This window comes from Sciurus vulgaris (genome assembly GCF_902686455.1).
Source record: "Sciurus vulgaris genome assembly, chromosome: 7".
NCBI classification, from domain to species: Eukaryota; Metazoa; Chordata; class Mammalia; order Rodentia; family Sciuridae; genus Sciurus; species Sciurus vulgaris.
In genome coordinates, this window is record NC_136467.1 from 57,998,622 (window position 1) to 58,023,451 (window position 24,830).

At 40.5% G+C, this 24,830-nt stretch overlaps 1 protein-coding gene across 3 annotated transcripts in view; it reads right to left on the reverse strand.

The window, feature by feature from the left end:
* Window positions 1-24,830, reverse strand: part of CRYBG1 (crystallin beta-gamma domain containing 1) — a 226,187-nt gene that overhangs the window by 55,876 nt on the left and 145,481 nt on the right. Inside the window, exon 1 of one of the 3 annotated variants that reach the window (XM_079149029.1) lies at window positions 10,714-10,909. The exons of the other annotated variants lie outside the window; for them this stretch is intronic. Coding sequence (XP_079005155.1) covers window positions 10,714-10,716 — 3 coding nt within the window. The 5' untranslated portion in view covers window positions 10,717-10,909. Of the gene's footprint in view, window positions 1-10,713; window positions 10,910-24,830 lie in introns of those variants that run through there. 3 annotated transcript variants of the gene reach the window in all.

The following is a 24,830-nucleotide window of genomic DNA, read 5'->3' on the forward strand; positions in this document are numbered from 1 at the left end:
TTTTACCTTGTGCCTTTTGCCCACTTTACTTAAGGCAGCCTGCACACCTCACTATGCAGAATCTGTACTTGGCATCCTCATATCCATTACCTGTGCCCTACTGGATGGGAATGATCCACTGTAGCACTGTTAAAGAAATGGCCCAGGAGTTGTGTGCCAGGACCTGTTCTAGAGTGTTCTTGTTGGCTAATATTAAATGGGACTCACTAAGGGGTATCATAAGTATTCACATATGATCAAACTCCAGCAGTAGAGGCCCAGGCAGCGCTGACTGCAGTGCCATTCTGTGAATCTCAACCCTTTTGGTATGGCAGCACCTGCTATCAGCAGATGCCACTTAGTAAACATTACCTTATACTGTTATAGATAATTTCAGAAATTTGTGCTACCTCTCCAATTTGTGGGGAACTAAAGGCCGGGACATACACATAAACGGTTAAATTGTCAATATATTGCAGTATATCCACAATGTCTAGAAACACAGGCAAAATCATATTTATTGTACTTTGGGGGTTTGTTTTTTTATTTTTAGATTACAAATTGAAGTCATTGCTTCAAATTTAGAAGTATTAAAAGTCATGTTTGGAGGCTGAAGAAAAATATATTGAGCATATTATTTGAAAATTTAACTAACAATCTGTTTAAAAATAAGTCTTTCGTGTGTTCCCCCGCTTTCCATTCCCTGATAGAATGTAAGCCCCTTAACAATAGGAAAAATGTCCAGTCTGCCTTCTCAAGAGTAAGCACGGAGATTTCCAAGTGGACATCAAGGATTTACTGCTACTAAAGAATTAGGGGCATCCCTCTTTTCTTCCAAGGAGTAATCAACATTCATGGACATAACTAGAAACGCAGGCCTGTCCAAAACAGAATGAAAATCTTTCCTGCCCAAGTTAGTGTGGTCAAGAATGTGCAATCTCCGTCTACCCATGGGAAGATTCTGTACATTGATGTGGCTGCTGGCACACAAACTTTGACTTCTTCAGGTTCACTGCTGGCTCTCAGCCCAACTCTGACTTGAGAAAACAGATCCAGATCTGTATACATGTCCTTACCTGTGCATCCTTTTAGAATGTGGTCACTGATATACAAAAAGAACTCTTTTTAAAACATTAAGAGTTCACTTTGTTGATTTCTGAAAGATACCTTAGTTCTTAACTTCAGTTTAGCTTTGATGAGGAATGAGTTAAATGGATATTATTTTGCATAATCTGGTCATTTGGTTTTAATATGTTAGTTCACAACATATTTGGGTATTTGATTTTTTTTTTTTTCCCTTTGACAAGGGACTTTTTTTCTGAATAAATTTTTAAAAATAATTTTAGTTGTGTGGCTTCAAAAATATAAGATTTTTATTTTTATTTGTTTATTGATGCTGGGGATTGAATCCAGGGCCTTTTTCATGCCTAGGCCAATGAGTTACAAACCCAGCTTTCAAAATATAAGGATTTAAACTGCTTCACTCTTTGTCTTTTAAAAGTAAGAACAGGGCTAGGGGATGTAGCTCAGATGTACAGCACTTGCCTAGCATGTATGAGGCCCTGGGTTAAATCTTCAGCACCACAAAAAATAAAATTAAAATAAAAACAGAGATCATAAAATTTAGAACCATGTGACAGGTAACAAAAGAACAGAGATGGAGAGTGGGGCAAGGGAGAAAGTTCAAAGATGGGGTAGAAAACCTGATGCAGAGTTATGTTGGGAGAAACAGAAACATATAATCATGGGGAGACCTGGCTCTTAACTTCCAAATACTCATTCTGAAAACTTTTAGAATTAAATTCAAAATTACGTTTTTCCCACAATAAGTATACAGTTGAATATAATCTCAGTATCAGGAGCAACAGATAAAGTTAAAGGAGTATCTAAATATGGATCTCTGATCCTGCAGACCTAGATTTAGAATAGGCATCCAAAATCAACTACCCTCCTGCCTCTCTGTTTTGTTGTCCTTATCGCTATTGCTAATATAAAAGACTCAATTCACACACACACACACACAATGCAAAAGAACAAATAAAATATTCACATAAGTCTTGATCTGTTAAGCACTGGAAATTTTCATTTTAATTTTAAAATAAATATTTTTCTACTATATATAATTCAGTTTCCTCTCTCAGAATATACTAAATAAAATTTAGCTAATTGTTTCTTTCTTCTTCTTCTTCTTTTTTTTCCTTTTTTTTTTTTTTTTTTTTTTTTTATAATGGGATCTTACTACGTTGCCCAGGCTGGTCTTGAACACCTGAGTTTTAGTGATCTTCATGCCTCAGCTCCAAGTACCTGGGACTACAGTTAGCCACTTTTTCATGATTCTGGAGACAGAACTAAGAACCTCTGTTGTTACATTTATGCTTTAATAGCAATTTCTTCCAAAGTTATTACTGAGTGAAGTACTAAGGTTTGCACCAATGACCACAGTCTGTAACACTAATAAACAATAACAAGCAGGCCTCTTTTGAAAAAAACACATAAACTTGCTACACTAACTTTTTTTTTTTTTTTTTTTGGTACTCTGAATTGAACTTAGGGGGCACTCAACCACTGAGCCACATCTCCAGCCCTATTTTGTATTTTATTTAGAGACAGGGTCTCATTGAGTTGCTTAGCGCCTCACTTTTGCTGAGGCTAGAGCACTGACCATTTATGATGGCCCAATTTCACGTTGTGCAACAAGTAATAAGGAATGGAGTTTTGTAGAACTCCATTATTATTCCTCCCAGGAGTGGCCCTAAGGTGGAATGCTTGTTTGTCCCTACCCTGTTTCTAACATTTGCTACCTCTTAAAGTGTCCACATCATCTCTGCTGGTATTTTTCCTTTTTAAAAAATCTCTTCTTTGTGTTTTCAATGTTAAATGACACATACTTCTCTACTTACACCTCAGCAAGTTTGTTTTTTCCTAATGCTGCCACTTCAGCCTGAACAACAATGGCACCCCACTGTGTAAAATGAAGGGTGTGTTTTGGATGAAAGAAAGGTGACAGACCTTTTTCTTACAACCTCCAGGTTTAATGGCATCCTAAAAAAGAAAAGCATTATTGAATATGAAAGCCATTGTTTGTGAAAGAGTTCAATTTTCATTGTTCCAAAGAGTTTCTTTTTAAAAAGCAGACTCCTGGTTTCAGAAAAGAATTATCCTCAGGTCATTTATTTTTTAACAGAGTGAAACCTAATTGTTTAAGGTCACTGACACTTGATCAAATAGAAAGAAAGATAAAAGGGCTGGGAATGCAGCTCAGTGGTAGAGCACTTGCCTAGCATGTTCAAGGCCCAAGGTTCAATCTCCAGTACCACACACACACAAGGATGGATGTATGAATTGTGGGATCATTTACTCATTCATTCCACTAACAATTGAGCATCCAGGTAAGGAGCCAGAAGTTTCTCCTTCCTCACTAAGGAGTCTAATTTTCCCATGACACGGTCAGACTTTCTGAAAGTTAGCTCAGTAATTTTCCCCATTTGAAATTATATCATTCAAAAAATAAGACTTCACTCATATAACATGATGTTGGTACCACTCTATAACCGCACTGATTGCATGGAGTGCAGCACACCTCTGTGGCCTGCTCACAGAGACCTGGCAATACAGTGGATGTGACAGGGTAAACAGCAGGGAGCCTGAGCTGTTGGAGGAGCTCTGCTTTAGAGTTCGGTTAACTGTGTAAACAGTGTGTGCTGGGTATTCTGCTGGCTCACCCTTCTTTGCCCTTATCTGTGTGCCAGGTCCCCAACCAGGATGGAATGTAGAAACTGACCCCCTTGCCCTTTGGTTTTTGTAAGATTCATCCAGCCAGGGCACTGACAGGAGCTCAGAGGGGGAGGCCGGAATGAAGTCAGGGCATTTTCCCCACTGTCCCCTCTCCTAGTTAGGCTGAGCTGAGCGTGGCAGGGCTTCCTCCAGGCAGCCCTGTACTGCAGCTAGGCTCTCTTTCTGACTTCCAGTAAGGGCTTCCTTATTGCCCCTTAAGGCCTAGGATGAGAGTCTGAAAAGACACCTGCTAGGAAGTGCTTTATTAGTCTTTGTCTGATACAACCAGATTTCTTAGGGCTGAAGCTTATATAACTTTTAAGAGTTTTCTTCAAGAACAAGTACCTAAAATTCTGGAAAACATATTTAGGCACAGGGCCTCAGAAGACGCCATGTGAGTCAAAAACCCGTGAGCTTAAGTGTAATTATCCACTCTTGGTGGTTTCCTCAAAACCTAGTCCACACTTCTTCATTACTTTTCTCAATTTCCCAAGTTACTATGCTATCTGCTTCCTGAGTGGGACCCCGACCAACACTATGTGCCTAATTATGGGTGATAAATAACCAGAACTTTCTCCACAGATAAATTAAGCAGTCTCCCTTACACTTTCTTTTTCTCACAAAGATAACTGTCAGGCTGAATTGAATTGCTTTACAGTTAAGGTATGTAATTCTAATCTGGTGAATTTGTTTTTCTTATGCATAATATGTAACTATAAGGGGATAGAGGAATTTGAAATTTAGAGCAAACTTTTTCTTATTCTACCTCTTTGGTGCATGTATATACTGATTAACATAATCAAATGACTATCACGTTTCTAATTAAAGTTTATACAAACTGGAAAAAGGAAATGCACTCACTGTGAATTAGTTTTCTTTTTATTGTCAGAGCCAAAAAAGCATGCCATTTAGGCAATTTTAAAATAATGATATTGCACTACACCTCAGGTCAAGGATCAAGAGTAATTACTTTTATATAACTATTAAACCACTGGCGAGTCTCAGAATCTAAGTACTAAAGGACCCAGGACTTATCTTCAATTAAGTGATGCATGTATAAATGACTCGAAGAGAAAGACCAGGAATAAATTGGGGAGAAAAAGAGGGAGTAGCCAGGGATAGGACTAACACAGGCTGCCTGCTTTTCATCAGATATGGATAGCGGTCAAGTACGAGCTCTGGGAACTGATTGAGACCAGGAAGAGAAAAGGAATGAGGAGCGGAAGGCAGCTCTATAAAGAGGAATGGAAACCTCTCCAACATAGTAATATTGACTCCAGGCTGCCTGTGATGGTTAGTGATCTTGAGACCTCCTAACTTAAGGTTAATTTAACCACATTTCAAAGTACAGCAGAAAATAGTGGATTTATTTCTAGAAAATGGAGTATTTTTTATCTTTTCAATCAATATACACTGCCCAGAAATTTCCCTATTTCCTAAAATTTCTAGTAAGAATTGACTTCCTAGCAATGCTTTTAAAATGAAGAAGCAGAAGGCATATTTTCATGAAGCGAACTCAGGAATAGTACTAAGTATGAATCAAATCATTCATCCTCTCAAAAATTCCATAAGTGTCATACAGGGTATCAAGAAATTCACATAAAATGTTACGTGTGAACATACTTTGCAAAATACACAATGCTCCGCGACAGTGATTGTTAACAGTCTGGAATTTCGAGGATGTTTTATAGCCCAAGTTAAAGTTACATATACTAAGTAAATCACTAATAAGATCCTTTTCAGTAGATAAGATGGAGACAAATTTAGCAGCTTCATCTGGTACAGTTTCTACAAGAGTTAATTGTCTGCAGAATGAAGTGTGGTGGTGTTCATGAACACTCAACTTTAATGTGTCATGTCTAGAAAAAAAAAACAAGGCTACTCTCTTGCTAACTTTAAATTTTTTTTCTTTTCTTTTTTAATAGACTATAATGTTAAAAGATATGTGGCTAGGGAGTGAACTCCTCTGGCTCACCCTGTTCACTCTACATAAAATAGGATCCTCACTTTCTATAACCTTATCCTCCTTTATTTTTTCTTCATTTCACTTATCATTACTCAAAATGTACTACATGCTTATTTGTAAACCGTATTTCTCTTTTTTGGGGGGTGGGTACTGGGGATTGAACTCAGGAGTACTTGACCACTGAGCCACATCCCCAGTCCTAGTTCATATTTTATTTAAAGACAGGGTCTCACTGAGTTGCTTAGTGCCTCACTTTTTGCAGAGGCTGGCTTTGAACTTACAGTCCTCCTGCCTCAGCCTCCCAAGCTGCTGGGATTACAGGTATGCACCACCACACCCGTATTTCTTTATTATTGTTTGTCTATCTGTCCTTACAGACAACAATGTAGTCCTGTTCACTTCTGTATCCCCAACCCTCCATCAGTGCTTGGTGCAAATAAACACTCAATAAATATTTATTTACCAAAAAAATATAAGGTCAATGATATTTTCCAGAAATACCTTACTCTCCCACTATCAATAAGCAAGAACCAGACAACAGTATATGGTGGAACACCTAGTAGTTGGGGAATCATTTATGACAAATCCTAAGAGCAATTTTCTGATAGGAACAAAGGTCTGTCTCTAGTCTTAGCTTCTCAACTGATTTCCCCCAAGTCCAGCTTCTGAAATATTTGTCTGGATTGTTTTAAGGATCTAATGAGATGCTTGTAAAACACCTAACACATTCTCTGGAGAAAGAGACAGGGAATAGAAATAGAAACTGCTAACATGTGGATCTGGAATGTCCCAAAGGCCCATGTGTTAAAGGCATGGTTCCCGGTTTGGTGCTATTTCTAGTTGGTAGAAACCTTAAAAGGTGAGTCCTAATGAGAGGTCTTTGGGACACTGAGGGCATGCCTTCAAAGTGGATTGTGAGATTCAGGTGTCTTCTTGTATCTCTCAAATTCTGGCACAAAGTGACTAGCTTTACCTGACCATGCACACCATACCATGAAACAGGCCCAGCTGATCATGGACTGGAGCCTTCAAGACTGTGAGCCATATAAACCTTTCCCTTTCTGATTATCGCAGGTATTTGTCATAGTGACAGAAAGCTGTCTAACATAGAAAGCATAAAAGGAATACATATTCATATTTGAAAGTCAGAATTACAAGTAAGTGCAATAAAGAAAACATAAATTATACTTAATGTTTCTATCCCAAAACATCACTATCACAACTTTTTCTCCCTTTCTTTTCCAGGGCATTATACAACATCATTTTATACATACTAATTGGTATATTCTTCTTTCACTGAATTCATGTCATTAATGCAAGTCTGTATTAACGTTTTTAATGGTTGCAATGAATTCCATCATGTCACGGTACCACAGAGGTTCCTACAGTGGTTCATTTATGTTACTTTCAACGTACTGCAGGTTGCAGAAAACGTATCTGTAGATAGTATCTACGTCTAGCTTTAATTATTTCCCTAGGATATATTCCTCCTTTGTAATCAGGGGAATGAAAAGGAAAACCACAATGAGGTACAGTTATATGACCAGATTTCCCAATCTTATTTCTAGATTTCCCAATTTTAACAGAATAATAATTTCAAATATTAGAGAGACTGTGGAGAACTAGGAACTGTCATTCACTGGTGATCAGAATGAAAATTGGTATCCCTGTTTTGGGAAACAGTTTAGCATAACCTAATAGAAATGATGACATGCATATATCCAATGAGCAGGCAATCCTACCCTACACTATATTCTCTGGAACAGCAGCAGCAGGATCAGTCCCAGTATTTAATTTCATTTATATGAAATTCAAGAATAGAAAAACTAAGTTGTATTATCTTGGGATATAGTCATAGGTGGTACAACCACAAGGAAAAGCACAGGTGTGGTTATCACAGAAGTTAAGATACTTCTTTGTGGTTTGAATCCCGATTTTCTTAATATTTTATTATTTTGCCTGTCATGGATTTTTTTGCATTAACTTTTACTCTTTAAAATATCACATTAAAATATTATACATCTTGATTACTGAGGTTTTTGGTGCCTCCTTAAATTTTACTTCTGACGCAAGTACCTCCCTCCCCTCCTGCTAGTTCTGGCCTTGGTGGTGAGAGAGGAGTGTGATCAGACAGATGCATGGGAGGCTTATAAGGGAGCAGAAATATTCTGTTTCTTGTTCTGTGTCTAGTTATATATTGCAGCTTACTTTATGATTATCCATTACACTCTACATTGATATTTATAGTGTATACACTTCTATGATTCAAGCTATATTTCACAACAACTAGAAAACATGCATTTCTTTTTTTTTTTTTTCCTAAACTCTTTTTTTGTGTGTATGTGGGGGCACCGAATTGAATCCAGGGCCTCATACGTGCTAGGCAAGTGCTCTATCACTAAGCTACATCTCCAGCCCTTTTTAAATTTTATTTTAAGATAGAGTCTCACTAAGTTGCTCAGGTTGGCCTTGAACTTGCAATTTTCTTGCCTCAGACTCCCTAGTAACTGGGATTATAGGCATGTGCCACTGCGCCCAGCCTGGTAACATGCGCTTCTTTGGTTTCTCATGGCATTGAACATATTTTATATACTTATTGGTCTTTCACTTTCCCTCATTTATGATGTATTTTAGCTAATAGATCTTACCAATTTACCATGTGCCAGGTGCCTCATGACAGTCCTGTGAAGGGTAATTGTCATCATTTCACATCTGAGAAAAGGGCAGTGTACAAAGAAATTCACCCAAGGTTCCACCCAGCTGGTTGGACTCAAAGATGCATTGCATTGCAAAGTGTGTGCCACTTCTCTCCTAATTCCTGTTCTGCTCCTTTTGACAACATTGACACAAACTCCCCCCCGCCCTTTCATACACACACACACACACATACACACACACACACACTTAAATGTGAGCAGAGAAAAAGGAGCTAGGTCACATCAGACACAAAGAGCTGAGAAGCAAAGCCTGCTGCAAAGGAAGGTAGGGCAGGAAGGGGAGGCCCCAGGTGGTGAGGGGCAGTTCCAGCAGAGCCCAAAGACCTAGGAGACTCAGACACTTTAACTGATTTAACTCTATGATATTATGCTTGTAAGGATTTTCATTTAACATCTATTATCTTATCCACTCCCTGCCTCACTTCCTTTCTACCTTTAGATGGAATTCCTCCTGTGGAATTGGGTTTTATTCTTTGCTTCCTCTGTGAGACTCTGTCTTGGGGCAGGTGGACTGGGGTGGAGGTAGCAGAGGTCGGGACTAAGCATGGGTTGGGAATGGGGAGACTGTGAGAAATCCGTGCTCTTTCAGTTTTGAAAAGTTAAACATTTCATCACCTCTCACCACTCTGTTCCTGGCGCGAGAGCTGGGATGCCTCCTCCCTGCCTCAGCTTGTGTGTTTGGACTGCGTTTTGCAAACCTCACTCCTGTACAGGCTTGAGGCGAACAAGCCTGCACACCCAGGCTTTCCTGCATTGCCCTCGTCCTCATTATGCCTGGAGACACAGGCAGCAGGCTGTGCCCATTTTCAACATTTTGAATTAAAATTCAAATGTCTTTCTCACTAGCCACTACACTATTAGTACCTGCAGCGTGATTACTAACACCATGTGCCTTCCATGTACCTTTATCTCATATCACAGAGAAACTCCAGGGAGAGACAACCTTCAGAATGATCAGCCTGGCCAGGACACCTCCTCCTGCCCTTCTCCACACCCCACCCCAACCCTCCCTACCACTGTTGCTAGGCTATCATTCAATCAATCTGCTTAGATATTAACAACTAGGCACTAATCAAATGGTTGGCCAAAATATCAAAATTTTACTTACTAAACCTGAAATGCTTTTGGAGGTTCATAGTCATGATGCTCTTGATCCTACGTGTTTAATTTTTTTCAGTTTGGCAAATAATTTCAAAAAGGCATTTAAAAACATGATATGAATTCTGCTAAGACTTCTAGGTGCCAATCAAGAGCTCACACCTTCATGTAAAGACTATTTGTAAGTGTGATTATTAAGCCATAGTGTCTGAAATAGCAAATGATGGGGAAAGTGTTAAGGATTAAAGCTTTAACAGGGAAAATGAAGGCAATAACGCCCAATGCTTACTCGGGGTTTTATATTTATGCCTCTATGATCAAACTAGTGAAGCGAAGTTTAATATGTCTTACATAAACTTCTTTTTCTTAAAAGTTTACAAGATTGCTTTTTTCTCTTCACTTATTTTAATTCCCAGCCAGCACTTCTTCAATGATAGGGTTGTAAGAAGCTGAGTTGTTCCCATAAATTTCTGTGTCCTAATAAATCCCATTTGGGGAAAGTATGTGCAATACATAATAACTCGTTATACAGCAGCCGGTGAGAGCAGCAGGCAGCCAACGCCCGCTGAGAGCATATTTGAAAGATAACCTACTTTTTAAAAGAGTGTACTAGAGTTCTAACTTCTGCTACCATGAAGATAAATGAAAATCAACCCTTCTCAAAACAGTGTTTCCCCACTAGTTCCATCCCCAACCCCACCACTGCCCAAGGGGCTGGATATCAGTTTGCCTTTGAGATTTGAAAAAGGGGTGGAGAGAGAAGCTGTTTTTTATCTCAGAGAGGAAAAAAGGACTAAGTTCTTTATAGCACACTCAACAACAGGTCTATAAAACAGACATTGTAGGGATGGCTGATGGAGCTAAGTCAAAAGCATTTAACGAGAGTAGCTAGCTAATGATCACCTGCAGTATTTTAAAGAACTAAAACTAGCAAACAGTAGGAATGACATGCAAGGCGTTTCATTTCCACTTCAAGTCCAAGTCTCCGAGGGTGCTCAGGCTCCCACTCTATTCCCCCTATTCACAATTGCTTAAGATTTTTAAGCCCAAAGAGTTTGCTGGATGTAGACAATAAATACATTGTGAAGTTAATTGATGTTATTAATAATAATACTACTAAGTAAATTCAAAACAAGGTCTTAAGCATGCAGAGATAACAAAACTTAGGTTTGTTCTTACCATGTTGTTGCTTCTTTTTGCTTTCTATAGATACACCAAGAGGATATAGGGAGTAAACTCGGTTCCCCCGGCATTACCAGTATCGATCTTCTTATTTCTCAAAACAGCCTGGTCTGGTCCTCCGCCTTCCAGTACTTAACTCTCGCCAGCTCACCTGCCAAGGAGTTGCTGTCTCCCAGAGTCAGAGCTGAAGGACAGATGCTGACTGTTCATGTCAAAAGCGCTTTTAATAAGGGTGTGTTTGACTCAAGAGTTGAAAGGGTTAAAGAGGTGCGCCCTTTTGTTGGGTGTGACACTAAACCAAAATTGCTGAAAAGACAACAGAGGAAGTAGTAGTAGGTGGTTGGGGAAAGTTGTCGTGCATATATTAAATTATATGAAAAAAGCCTGGTTACAGGAGGATGGGAAGCAAGTGTTTGGAAGGGTATCTTAACTCTGATTTTCTATCTCTGGTGAACAAAGTCGATCGTCTTTAATGCTGAGTTTTTGTTCTGTTTTGTTTTAATTCCAGTTTTTATTTACTTATGCTGTTTTCCCCTACATAGGAATAAATTATATCCCACAAACCATATCCCATGTAACATTTTTTTGAAAAGTATGTCCATGTAATAGGAGAGGTAAACATGATGTCCATAAGGCTTATTTTTATTTCTAGAAGCTTATAGATTTGTCTATAGAGTAATCACCAGTGTGCAGGCAGGCATATAATTTACTGCGAAAGTGTGAGGTATAGGTATTTGTGATGCTTTCAGAGTTCAAAGGGGAGGAGACCAGTGAGGGTGTGCAACCAGGGCCCACAGGAAGACACGGGACCAACCCTGAAGGGCAGACATCACAAAGCATGGGGGCGAGGAAGCCACTCCAGGCCAGGGCCCAGCCTAAAGACCCATGACCCGTGGCCAGTTATGGGGCATGATGAAGGCTGGCAGAATAAGTAAGGGGAAGGTGGAAGGTGCAGTAAGGAAGATTAATCCCGTCTGGGGAAGGCTGGGGAACTTAGAATCTCCACAGGTTTCTGAGCAGGAACATGATACCATTGGAAGTGATGCTGGTGGAAAACAATCATGGCAGCTTCTGGTGGACCCCACAGATGAGGACCTGGGGTTAGTGAAGTGATCAGAGGCCTCGAGTGACCACAAGTAGTGGAAATGGAAGGAAGAAAATAAAGGTATGTGGGAAAGCAGAGACTGGAAGAGAGGTGAACCCAAAGAAACTCCTGATGCAGAATCTCACAGCCTGGAGAGGGCTGGGAGACTGGCATAGGTCACGTGGACTTAAGGAACACAAAACCATGTCGGTTACACTCTTAAAGCTATACATCTCTACTTAATCTGAACCCTAAATCAGTCACTTATTAAATCACAATTTTATAGGAAAATAGAAGCAACAGTCTGTAAATGGCATTATTGGCTCTATTATAGGACTTATTCCCTGTAAAAGACAAAAGACACAGTTACTGCCATCAGCCTCCTTCAGCATCTGACAGTTGTCATCAGCAGTTTGTCCCTGTGTGTCCTTTACAGAGGTGGCTCACGCTGGATGACCTTCATAATGAGGACTTCACTAATAAGCATAGGTAATGACTACTCTGAATGACTGCACAGCATTTCATCATTTTGTTTAAATAAAGTGTATGAATAAAGGCTATTCTTTGTGATTATCATAATGAGTGAAATAAAAATAGCAAGCTTGTAGTTCTATTTTTCAATAAACCAGTGAAATCCTTTTGCAAAAAGATACTTCCTTAAGTCAACACCACGTGGAGATGAGAGGCAGCCGGGCCAGTCTTATTTATTTCCAGGCTTACTTAAGGTGGTGTACTTTTTCATTAGTACACCTTTTAAAGTACAAACTGAAAATTGATTATATATTCATCACTAGCATCAGGCTTTTCAGAGGGTAGAGAAAGGAAGAAGAATTCAACACGCTTTTTATTTCCTGTCCCCTCAGCAAAATTCCCCAGGGATGGATTCTACCCCGGAGGCCTTCCTCACATGCTCACTCTTACTGTGAACCTATTTCTGCCTCTGACTGAGACTGGGTTTCTGCAAAGCCCAGGAGTATGGCTAGATGCAAAGAAAGATAAAATCACCAACGCCTGACTTTCCATCCACATTTGCTAGCCCTGCCTGTGCATATCACATAGGAAAAAGTCACACAGACATACTTCAGCTAGGAGTTCCCCCATACACACATACACAGAGGGTAGAATTTTGAGAAGAAATGGTAACTGTAAAGCGGGCAAATTTATTAAACTAAGATTCCTTTATAGTTGGGTTTTTTAAAGTCCTGCTGGAGGCTTTAGTCTCTTTATAGAATACAAAATTATCTCTTTTTTTAAAAATGGGACCTCACTATGTTGCACAGACTGGTCTAGAACCCCTGGGCTCAGGTGATCCTCCTGCCTCAGCCTCCTCAGTAGCTGGGACTAAAGGAGAGAATTTTAAAAGCATATATATATTTATGTATTAAAATAGGCTCAGGAAAACAGGAAGTAGAGAGCTTCAGTGGGATTGGGGGTTTAGGGAAAGAATGGAAATTTGATGGATCAAACAGTGATCTCTAGAAATACTGAGAGGTTGGGACTCAAAGTAAAAAGATCAATGAGAAATTCCTAGTCTGGAATGACCAAGTAGTAAACAAGTAAACAAGTAGTAAACAAGGCTGTTTTCAGTTCTCTATTATGCTGTGCTGATCTGGTCAAGGTTCACTGTGTGTACACAACTGCATTAAGATGATGGTGTTTTGGGGAAATCAAGAAGGAGACTGGTTCCATGGACAGGGTGACTGGTGGCACAAGGCGGTATGGGAGAGGGGTGAGGGGAGTGGTCCTCAGAGAAGAACCAGAGTCAGAGGTGATGGGAGGACTTGGACCTTGACTTGCATGTGGAATGGGGGCTTCTATCTTTTTATTTAACTGTTCAAGTACAGGCTGTAAGTCTTGGGGGACACCAGATATCTGTATTACACTTTAATGAACTATATAGCCTTGGGTTAATTATGTCCCATTGCATTTTGCTAAGCACTTTACATTCATAAACTTGTCAAATCTGAAGAAGTACAAATAATTGTCACCATTTTACAAATGAGGAAGCAAGTTCAGGCAAGGAAGGAGAGTAATTTGTCTAAGGGCCCAGAATTAATGAATAGCACCCAGTTCAAACCCAGGACTGTTGGACTCCAAACTACACTTTTTTTTTTTTTTTTTTTTTTTTTTTTTTTGTGCTGGGGATTGAATCCAGGGCCTTGTGCAAGCAAGGCAGGCACTCTACCAGCTGAGCTATATCCCAACCCTGAAACCACACTTTTTTAACCACTTGTCTCTAATGTCAGCTTCCACCACACCCTCTCCACAAACCATTCTGTCCCTCTGTGGCCCCTTGTGCCTTCCCTCATAACCTTATTGCCTCCACCCCCCGCCCCAATCCTTTATCTTTGTTAGCCTCACCTTCATCTCCAATTGAATTTCTGTCTCTGGAGGGCACCCAACCATCTCCAGGGCCTCTCATTTCCCTGCCATAGATACCATGTCACCTTCATTTTCAGATCAGATACTCAGCCTCCTTGAAGTCACAGGACTTACCTAAGGCTACACAGAAAGAGGCAAAAGCTAGGTGCTTGCGAGGGGCACTGATGGTTCTGTCTGAGGTTGGGAGTGACCAAGATGGCTGCCAGAACCCCCTCAACCATATTCTGAAATTCCTGGGCTGTTTCAGCACCAACTACTTCCTGCTTCAACTCTTGTCCCCTTCAGTCTGTTTTACACATGGCAGCTCAGGTGAGCATTTTCAAAGCACAGTCAGATCTTATCACTCTCCTATGCAGAATCTCCAGTGGCTTCCATTAAATTCTGACTGAAATTCAAAGTTCTTACAATGACCCTTAGCTTCTGTGTGACCAGGTCCCTGCCTACCTCTCTGCCTCCAACTTGTCTCCTCTTTGCCTCATCCACGTCCCTCCAGCCTCAAGGTCTTTACCAATTCCTACCATACCAAAGGCTGCTGCTCTTTCTTCTGGATGCTTCTCCAGATATCCACCTGGTCATTCTTCACTCAGTCAGTCTCCTCAAGAGGCCTCCTAAGCCCACACGGCCTCCCTAGACAGCACTGTCCATCCTCATCTCACTCCCTTTCCTTGCCATTCTTCCTCCTAGCCACCTGTCTCTCGCTCACAATACTAATGTGTCCCTCTCGCTCACTGTCTGTTTCTAGCTAGAATGGAAGCTCCTGAGAGCAGGGATGTTATGTCTCACTCACCCTAAATTCTCAGCACTGACAGGTATAACAGCATTCAGTCACACAGTAGGTGCTTCAGAACAGAACGAACAAGTGCAGTTCACAGAGTTGTTTTAAAGTGAAAGCCTTCTACTCTGGCCTCTCAATCCACAAAGGCCTGACTAGGAGAGAACATGTAACAGTCAGGTCCTAGGAGAAGGAAAAAAATGGGAAAGAGTAGAATGATTTGATGAGAGACTAAAAGGGTCAAAGGAGCCGGGCATGGTGGCACATATCTGTAATCTCTGCAACTCAGAAGGCTGAGGCAGGAGGATTCCAAGTTTGAGGCCAGCCTCAGCAACTTAGCAAGACCCTAAGCAACTTAGTGAGACCCTGTCTCAAAATTAAAAATAAAAAGTAAAAAGCTGGGGATGTGGCTTTTTGATTAAGTACCACTGGGGTCAATCCCTGGTATCTAAAAATAAAACTAAAAATAAAAGGGGCAAAGGTGTGCACAGGGCTTAGGGAAACCCCTAAGAATAGTGTCCTAACCTGAGACTAAAACCATACCCAATGGCAAGGAGGGAGCAGCTGCCAGAACAGGCACACAGAGGACAGTGCAGGGGGTGGTGCTGGCAGGGGCTGAGGGACACAGCCAGCTTGTGGTGTCCCTCAGGAAAGGATCCAAGAGAATGAACACCTGACCTTATTTTCCTTCCCTCTCTAATCTCCTGCCAAGACCCTGCTTCAACCCCTATCAGAAAGCCAGATGACCAAGCAGAGAGAGCTGGTTGATGTCCATGCAGGACATGGAATAGGATGGGGGATGAAGTGCCATCTGGAGAGCAAAGGAGGGCACCCAGAAGCAAAGATAGAGGAATTGATTGAGGCAGGAGTAAGCAGGGCCTCTGCCTCTTGCTCTTCCAGTCAGTGAGTAGAGACAGAGGGAAATCAAGGAAAGGAAGAGTGGAACCTGGGTCACCAGAAAGACCAGCATGGAGTATTGCAGAACTATGGAGACCCACACACACACACCACACAGTATTGGGGATTGAACCCAAGGGCACTCTACCCAGCTATCTCCCCAGCCTTTATTTAGTTTGACACAGGGTCTCACTCAGTTGCTGAGGGCTGACCTGGAGCTTGCGATCCTCCTGCTTCAGACTCCCAAGTCTCTGGGATTACAGGTGTGTACCATCACACCCAGCAGCAGACATACACGGACTTTATAAGAGACTGCCAAGTGTGTCAAATCTCACCTCTCATGACTTCATTCTATGTCCAGTATGGTTTTGTAATTGTTCTTTTCATAAATTTAGTATGTCAGAGACATGGTAAGCTAAACTTTCACCTCCATTACTGCAGTCAAATTTCCTTTAGCACAAAATGCTCTACTAACTACAGGCTGCAGTGAGCAATCCTAGTTTGGTCACAGGTCAACCAGGCCCTCCTCTGGCCTGCATGATATTTGTCTGTCATACTGTATCAAATCATAACCACTCAATCTATAGCATATGAACTTTGAACATTCTCTTAAATCTCAGCAATCAGTTCTGCAATTATGTTTCCTTGGCATCGTGCCATTCAGAAACAGACTAGGTTCCTAACAAAAAGGATGATTACCCATCTCACCTTGTATGGACCCTTGAGACAAGCAACCAGTAAATAAATAAACAATTGAAATTGCTTATAGAAATTGAAAATGCTGACCTTGGCCTTCCACCTTCCAGAACTATGAGAAATAAATGTCCCTGTTTTGTAAGTTACCCCATCTCGGGTATTTTGCTATAGCAGCCCAAGCTGACCAAGACACTCAAAAATCCCACTCCTAGGTACATACCCAAAAAGGACAAAAAGCAGCTGCCCACACAAAAATGTATGCATGATATTGGCAGCAGAATTATTCATAAAGAGTCAAATCACAAATGCTCATCGGCTGTTGATTGGATAAACAAAATGTGACATTCTTGTCATCATAGGAAACAAAGCTGTGAGACATGCCACAATGGGGAATAACTATGACAACATCTTGCTTGGTGAAAGCTACTGGACACAAAAGGCCACACAGCGTATACTTCCATTTATGTCCCTAAGTCCAGAATAGGCAAATCCACGAAACAGAGAGTGGATGGGCAGTCACCAAGGGGCTGCGGGAAGGAGGGAATGGAGAATAACTACAGGGTTTCTTTTTGGAGTGATGAAAAGTTTCTGGAATGAGATTATAGAAGTGGTTGCACAACTGTGTCAATATACTAAAACCCACTGAGTTGTACACTTTAATCAGTAAACTTCATGTAATATGAATTAGACCTCAATTTGTAAAATGGATGATGAACGATAATGAGGTGAGACCATTCTAGCCCCCCTTACTTCCCAACCCCAAGGAAACTGATCTTAGCTGTAAGTAAATCTCTGGTATTCTGGGATAATGTAAAGACCAAATCTATTAAAATAGCAGGGAAGACTTCTTTGCTATTATTTTAGTGGAGACTGTAGAAAGGAAACTGGAAAGAAGAATATGGGAAGACTGAGGCCTCTAACAGGGGATGTGAGGCCTCATGTTCTCTTTCTTTTTAAGGCCTTGTGTTCTGAGGGACCTCAGACACAAACTTATATTTCTAAATGACATTAAACACTCAGGGACAGTAGAACAATGACAGGAATTTTTGTCTCATATAAATCACATCTCATGTAACATATACAAACATTTTTAGTAACATACTCACCTACAAATTACATACTATTACATTGCATTTGTGTGTTGAGAATAGTCATTTGTTACAAATGGAGCTTTAGAATATTTCAGTGTTTTCATGACTCTGTTTGTGGTCTTTTTTGTTGTTCTACTGTGTTCTATTCTTCAGTGCTCTCACTTAGAAAAATAGAAATAGGAATTTGCATATACCCCACAATAATTTTTCATACAACTTTGGATTTTCTTTTATTGCTTTCATTGGTTTCCTTGGTGTGGCATAATAAGGAGTGTAGAATGGTCTCGGCTCATCGTTGTTCATCATCCATTTAACAAGGATTAAAGACTAAACAGGTTACTATTTTATCCAGAAAGTGAGTACCTGGCATATACCAAATGTGGTATGTGTAAGCTTTGCGCTAATGTTATCTACAATTTCTCCCAATAAAACATTACAAGATACTGAGGAGGTATTATGATTGAATGTTTCTAAATATGTTTCTAAATGTTTCTAAATGTGTTCTTCTAAATTCCCCTGTTGGAACCGTACCCTGAAATGTGATTTAATAGGATGTGAAGCCTTTGGATATGATTAGGGTCTTGAGGGTGGAGTCCTCATGCGTGAGATTAGGGCCTTCATAAGAGTCACAAAAGAACTTGCTTCCCCTCTCTGGTCTCTGCCAAATGAAGAAACAAGAAGTTAGTCACCCAGCAGAGGCCCTCAACAGAACCCAATCATGTTGGCACCGTAGGACCTGACACATTCAGCCTCAAGAAGTGTGAGAAATAAGTTTCTGTTGTTTAGAGCACTGACTCTGTGGTAATTTTGTTTTGGCTTCCTGAACTATGACAGCAGGGGATGTGAAAATATCTCTCTATACAAATGTAACAGAATGAGTGCTGTGTGGCTTAGATAGAGCACTTACCTAGCATATGTGAGGAGCTGGGTTCAATCCCCAGCACCCAGGTGTTCAATTTCAGCTAAACTCCTAAAGGATTGAGGCAGGTTCTAAATTAGGGGTCCAGCCTGAGGAGGTGACTTGGACCTGAGAAAAGCACAAATGATAAAAGAAGAATTTCTAAACTGTAAGAGAAAGAAGTATGAGGTTGATACAGAACATAGTGAAATCTGTACAACATTTTAGAGCTTTTTCTAGGTTGTCCTCCTTATTTGAAAAAAATGAACATGCAATCATTGAATAGGTGTAAAAGACCTTAGAGATTCATATTTAAATGGTGGAAATGATTTTTTAGTAATGTATATGCTCTTGATATTAAAGCCCATGAGAACTATGTTCATTTATTCATGGAAACATTTATTGAGCATCTTACTATTGTCCAGACAAGGTTTCTCTTGTCACAGGTTTATGTCTACATAGAGGTATCACTGATTAAACTAAGCCTCCCTTCTGTGAGCTTGGAAAAGGCATGGCCTCCTCAGTGACTCAGTCCATTCAGACTGCTGTATCAATGACCCAGATCAAGTGGCTTATAAATAACCAAAATATATTTCTCATGGTTCTGGTGGGTGGGAAGATCAAGGACAAGTGCTGGCAGATCATCTGTTGAAGGCCTGCTTCCTCACCATCTTCTCACTGTGTCCTCACATGGTGGAAGGAACTACCTAGCACTTGGGGTCTTGTTTTATAAGCAATAATCCCATTCATGAAGAATCCATCCTCATGACCCCATAACTTCCCTAAGGCCCATGTCCTAATTCACACATTGTGAGTGAGGTAGACTCTAACATATGAGTTTGGGAGGACACAAACATTCAGTCTGTATCACTATATAGTATTCAAAGGAGAAGGTACAGGGAGCTTACATGTACTATATAGCAATGGTATGTTTGGGGTATAAAATGCATTTGGCTTGGGTACACTTTCCATTGATTTGTGCTCTGCCAAATGTCACACTGTCCTTAGCAGATGCATGAGAAGCACAACCCAAGCCTTCGGGCATTATCCTATATGGCAATTACTTTTAGCACAGGACTTCACAATTCAGCACGCACATCCAGTTCTAGATTGTAGCCATCATCAGTCTCAGCCTAAACCCAGTTTAACTGGCTTTCTTTGGTTCAAACATAATTAGAATTAAGGTTTAGAAGGAGAGATAAGACAGATCTAATCTTAACACAAAAGCAAAACACATACACACTCATTATTTCCTTGTAATTTTTGTGCACCCTCATTATTGAAGAACTTTCATGTGGCACGTAGCACTACCCTAACAAGGCAATATGTGAAGGATTATCCTGCAATCTTCTAAAGCTACAGGAGCAGTCATGAGACTGATGCCCTTCCACAGCCTGTTTTACCCAGGGGATGGCTGCATCCCAGCTTAAGGGCACAGTCTGGCACCCAAGCAGACCTAGGGCTCTGTGCCAGTGAGACCAACAGCTGTGCTCTCCTCCTTTGTACAGGGGCAGGAACTTCTGCTCAGTCATCCTCTGCCTGGGCACACACTTTCTAATGGCCATACACAGTTCCCTGCTCTGGATCAACCCAGGGACAATATAAACCCTTTTTGTGGTTTGAGATCCTTTAGAAAGGAAGAAAACCTATATGCCACTTCTGATGAGCTGCACAAAAATGGTTCCTTCTCAGTCTAATGAACAGAGAGGGACTTTTAGAAAATGGTTCCCAATAGAACAAATCTGAAGGAAGGGTAGGGCCACAGAAGGACCCATTGTCATGTCCCTCCATCTTTTTCAGTTTTTTTGTCCTTTAGTCACCGCTCAGCTCACCAGGGTAACTGAGGAAGATGCTTTGCTAGTTTTCTAAAGCTCAGATAAGTGAAGCTTCATTTGAGATAATCTGAAGTAATTCCTTAACTCTGACCAATCTCAATTTGTTATCTAAAACAAAAGAGCTTGAATTGGACTAGTCTTGGAAACCCTGACTCACTGTTTCAACTGCCCTTGACATTTTAGTTCCTCGAATTACAGCACAACTTTCCCCAGGAAATACCCTTCATGGGAATATTCAGTATCCACTAAAAACACAAAATGAACCCAAGATCCACTTCCTTCATCTGCTTCTGCCTCTAAATGTCCTCCTCCTGCCCTCCAGTATACTGTTGAACATTCCTCCTTAAAAGTGGGTATGTGATCATCATGCTAAGTGAAATAAGCGGGACTCAGAAAATGAAGGGTCGAATGTTTTCTCTTATATGCGGAAGCAACCAAATAAGGGTGTGGGGTGGCTGGATATCACAAGAATAGAAATCAGTGGACTAGAAGGAGATTGAGGAGGAGGGGAGAAGGACATGAAGGGGAGGGAGTGGGGAATCAATTTAACAAAAGTACACTATGCACATGTATAAATGTGCCACACAGAATCCCACCATTCTGTATATATATAAAGCACCAATTGAAAATAAATAAAAGGAAGAGGAAGGGGAATCAGGGAAGGGAGGAGGGAAGGGAAAGAGGAGGCATTGGGAACCAAAATGGAGCAAATTAAATTCCATGCATGTATGATTATGTCAAAATGAACCCAACTATTATGTACAATTACAATACACTAATATAAGCCCCAAAAATGAATGTAACCGAAACAGACAAAAAGAAATAACCACCTTTAGTAAAATGCAAATATAATGGGACAGTGATTGGAACAATGTCATTTTTGTGGCTTTAAATTACCATGGGATCAACACCAAAAAACATCACCACAATAGCTGAGTAGACACTGAAGAAGAAATGGTGGGTCCAAAGAATTATGCCTATGGTTCTTCATGACTTGGCAGAGCTAAAGGCATAATTAAATATCTTTTTATTTGCCTTGTTCAATAATGAAAATATTATACCAAATACTCATGGTGGGTGGTATTCTAAGTGCTTTACATGTAATAAACACATTGAATCCTCACAATGACCTGATGAGGCAGATGAGTATCTGAAGCACAAAAAGGTGTAGAAACTAGCCCAGGTTGCATACCTATCCAATGGCAGAGCTTGAATTTGAAGGTGAGTGGGTGTGACTCCAGAATCCATGCTTTTAACCAATTTTATATGTTCAGACTTTTCAAAGGTATTTGATTCTGCATAAGGAACTAATCTCACTTCATGCCCCTCTCATGGACAGCCCCTAAGAAATTCATAGTAGGACCCAGTACCTTTGAAAACATACAAAGGAGCTGGGTGTGGTGGAGCATACCTGTAATCCCCGCAGCTCAGGAGGCTGAGCAGGAGGATCGTGAGTTCAAAGCCAGCCTCAGCAACTGAGCGAGGCCCTAAGCAACTCAGTGAGACCCTGTCTTCGAAATAAAATGCAAAAAAGGGCTGGGGAGTTGACTCAGTAGTTAAGTGCCCCTGAATCTCCAGTACCAAAAAAAGAAAAAAGAAAAAAAAAGAATGTCATCCATTAAATTAGTTCTACAAGCTAACCTATTTTTAAGGGGGAAGGGAAATAAATTTCACACTGAATGACCTAATAAACTTGATACACAATCAACATTTAAAAAAAAAAAAAAACTTTTCACCTCAAGTTTCCCATGAATTAATCACTCATAAGTCCATTGCTGCATCATTCTTTGGTGTCACAGCTTCTGGGAAATTCAACCTGAGTCTGACTCAAGTGTGTGTAGCAATCCATTGTATTAAATGATCTTTTACTGTTAGATATAACTTACATATAATTATAGAATGGTGGAGATGAGAGGGGCCTGGCAGCTTCTGAACTCACTCTCCTTAAATGATTCTGTCTGAGAGGGATGAATGAGATGCCCCAGGTCCTAGAGCTGCGCAGCAGAGGGACCATCATGAGATGATGACCACAGGCTTTCCAGTGTTGGATGCCTTTCTCACTTTGCATACTGCTCACCCCACCTCTATGGCCTTTTTTTTTCTTCTACTTGTTCCTTTTAGATATACATAGAATGTATTTTGACATATTATACATACATGGAGTATAACTTATTCTAATTAGGATCCTATTCTTGTGGTTGAACGTAATGTGGGATTACACTGGTCATGTATTCATATATAAGTATAGGAAAGTTTGTCTCTATGACTTTTTTTAATACAAAAGTAACATGTTAGGCTGGGGGGTGGATAGCTCAGTGGTAGAGCACTTGCCTAGCATGTGCAAGGCCCTGGATTCCATTCCCAGCACTGCAAATAATAAAGTTGCATATAATTTTACTGTTATTAGTGAGGTCTAATTAGCCCAGCCTAAGTTTAACAAAGAAATTAAAATGTTCTCATGACCTGGGACTAAGGACACTTCTTTATTCTCTGTATAGACAAGGTTAACATAGTTATATTCTACTAGTTGAATTTTGGAAATATATTTGATCTATTTGAAATATGAGTTCAGTGGTGCTTGCCTGTCACTGAGAGAAACAGGTAGCATCAAAAAACACAAAGCACCAGGGGAACAGGAGATAGGAATGTGGAAAGTAGAAAATGGCCATCACTTTTGATCTTGTATGGGAACTCATTTTCTAATATTCTATTACATTTCATCATTAATTACTTGGTCCCTGTGGAAATGGTTGGTTATATCTCTAAAAAACATCAGAAATCCAGGCGCGGTGGCACACCCTGTAATCCCAGCAGCTTGGGAGACTGAGGCAGGAGGATCATGAGTTCAAAGCCAGCCTCAGCAACTTAGCAAAGCCCTAAGCAACTTAGCAAACCCTGCCTCTAAATAAAATTTTTAAAAAGGGTTGGGGATGTGGCTTAGTGGTTAAGTGTCTCTGGGTTCAATTCCCAGTACCAAAACAAACAAACAAACAAAACCCACCAGACAATGTCTTAAGTTCTGGGAACAAGGAAATGTCGATCTTGGCCTCCCTCCTCCAGTCCTTGAGTTCAGCCTCCTCTGCCTGCCTGCCTGCCTCTTGTCTCCCTCACTGTCCCTCAATACAAAGCACACAAAAATCTTTTTACATCACAGATTTAGTTCCATCACCTATTTCTCAAAAAAAAATTCAGTGACTGTCCACTCTGTTGAGGACAAACCCCACACTTTCATAACCCTGAGCAAAATGGCACTGTTCCTCTTTGCAGTCAGCCTCGGTGTGCCTACGCCAACCATCCACTAACCGAAGTAGGATGTTCTCAGTTCCAGAAGCGCACCACATGCTTGCCTGTCTCGTTATCTCTGCCATGGGGTTTTTCCTTCCAGAATGTCACTTCACCCGCTGTGCCAATCCAACTCTGATTCACACAGCAGGGCCCAGCCCAGAGGCCTCCTGCACAACCCATGTACTGACGTTCTCTTAGAGCACTCATTATTGGTAATGTGGATTTCCCATTTGCTGTTCATTTTTCCATGTACATTTCTCCTACATTCCCAGTGTATGAATTTCTTTAAAATAGGAAACATTGCTTAGACTAAAAACATTTCCAGTATGCCTTAAAAACATAAAGAATTAAGTAAAGGACAGGAGATTATTTGACAACTCTCCCCAGATTCTCCTCGAAAGCTGATCCTTAAAACACTTAAGGTGATTTTTTAAAATAATTATTCTAAAAATCTAAAAGCTAAGGAATATCTTTATGAAAGGTCTTTTACCTGTAATTCATGGTGAGATCCAAAGATAGCTTATTATGTGTGTTTATTAATCAGAAGAGAATTAAGAAAATAGGGATAAATGAACTCCCTTTTTTGTTTCTTTTTTTTTTTTTCAAACCTACCCAGGTTTGTCCCAACATTAAAGACAAAAGGGGATGAGAATATAACTGAAGGCTCACACACCACATGTTTAAGTATTTTAAACTTATGAATCAAGCCAACAATAATGTTAAATGTTCTAATCTTCTGCCTTTTAAAAATGCATCTTTGAAGTGACCTGAAGCTCAAGTTTGCCTTTTCTTCCTTCCCTCTCCTGTCTCCATTCTTACTACCAGTGGCCTCCACAACTGCCCAGGACATCTCAGCCTGCACATCTGACTGTGTTCCGGGCATATGGTCTCCCCTTGACCACCTGCTGGGCCCATCTATACCACAGGGTCTGCCCTCAGAGGGACAAAAAAGGGAACTAAGAATTAGACCAGAAACTATGCAACTCCTAGAAGAAAAGGTAGGGTCAACCCTCCAGCACGTAACCATCCCACAGGCAACAACTTTCCCAATAGGACCCCTAAAGCTCAGGAAATAATGCCAAGAGTTTATAAATCACATTAAAAAGTCGCACAGGAAAGGAAACAACAAAACATGAAAAGAGAGCCTACAGAACGAGAGAACATCTTTGCTAAC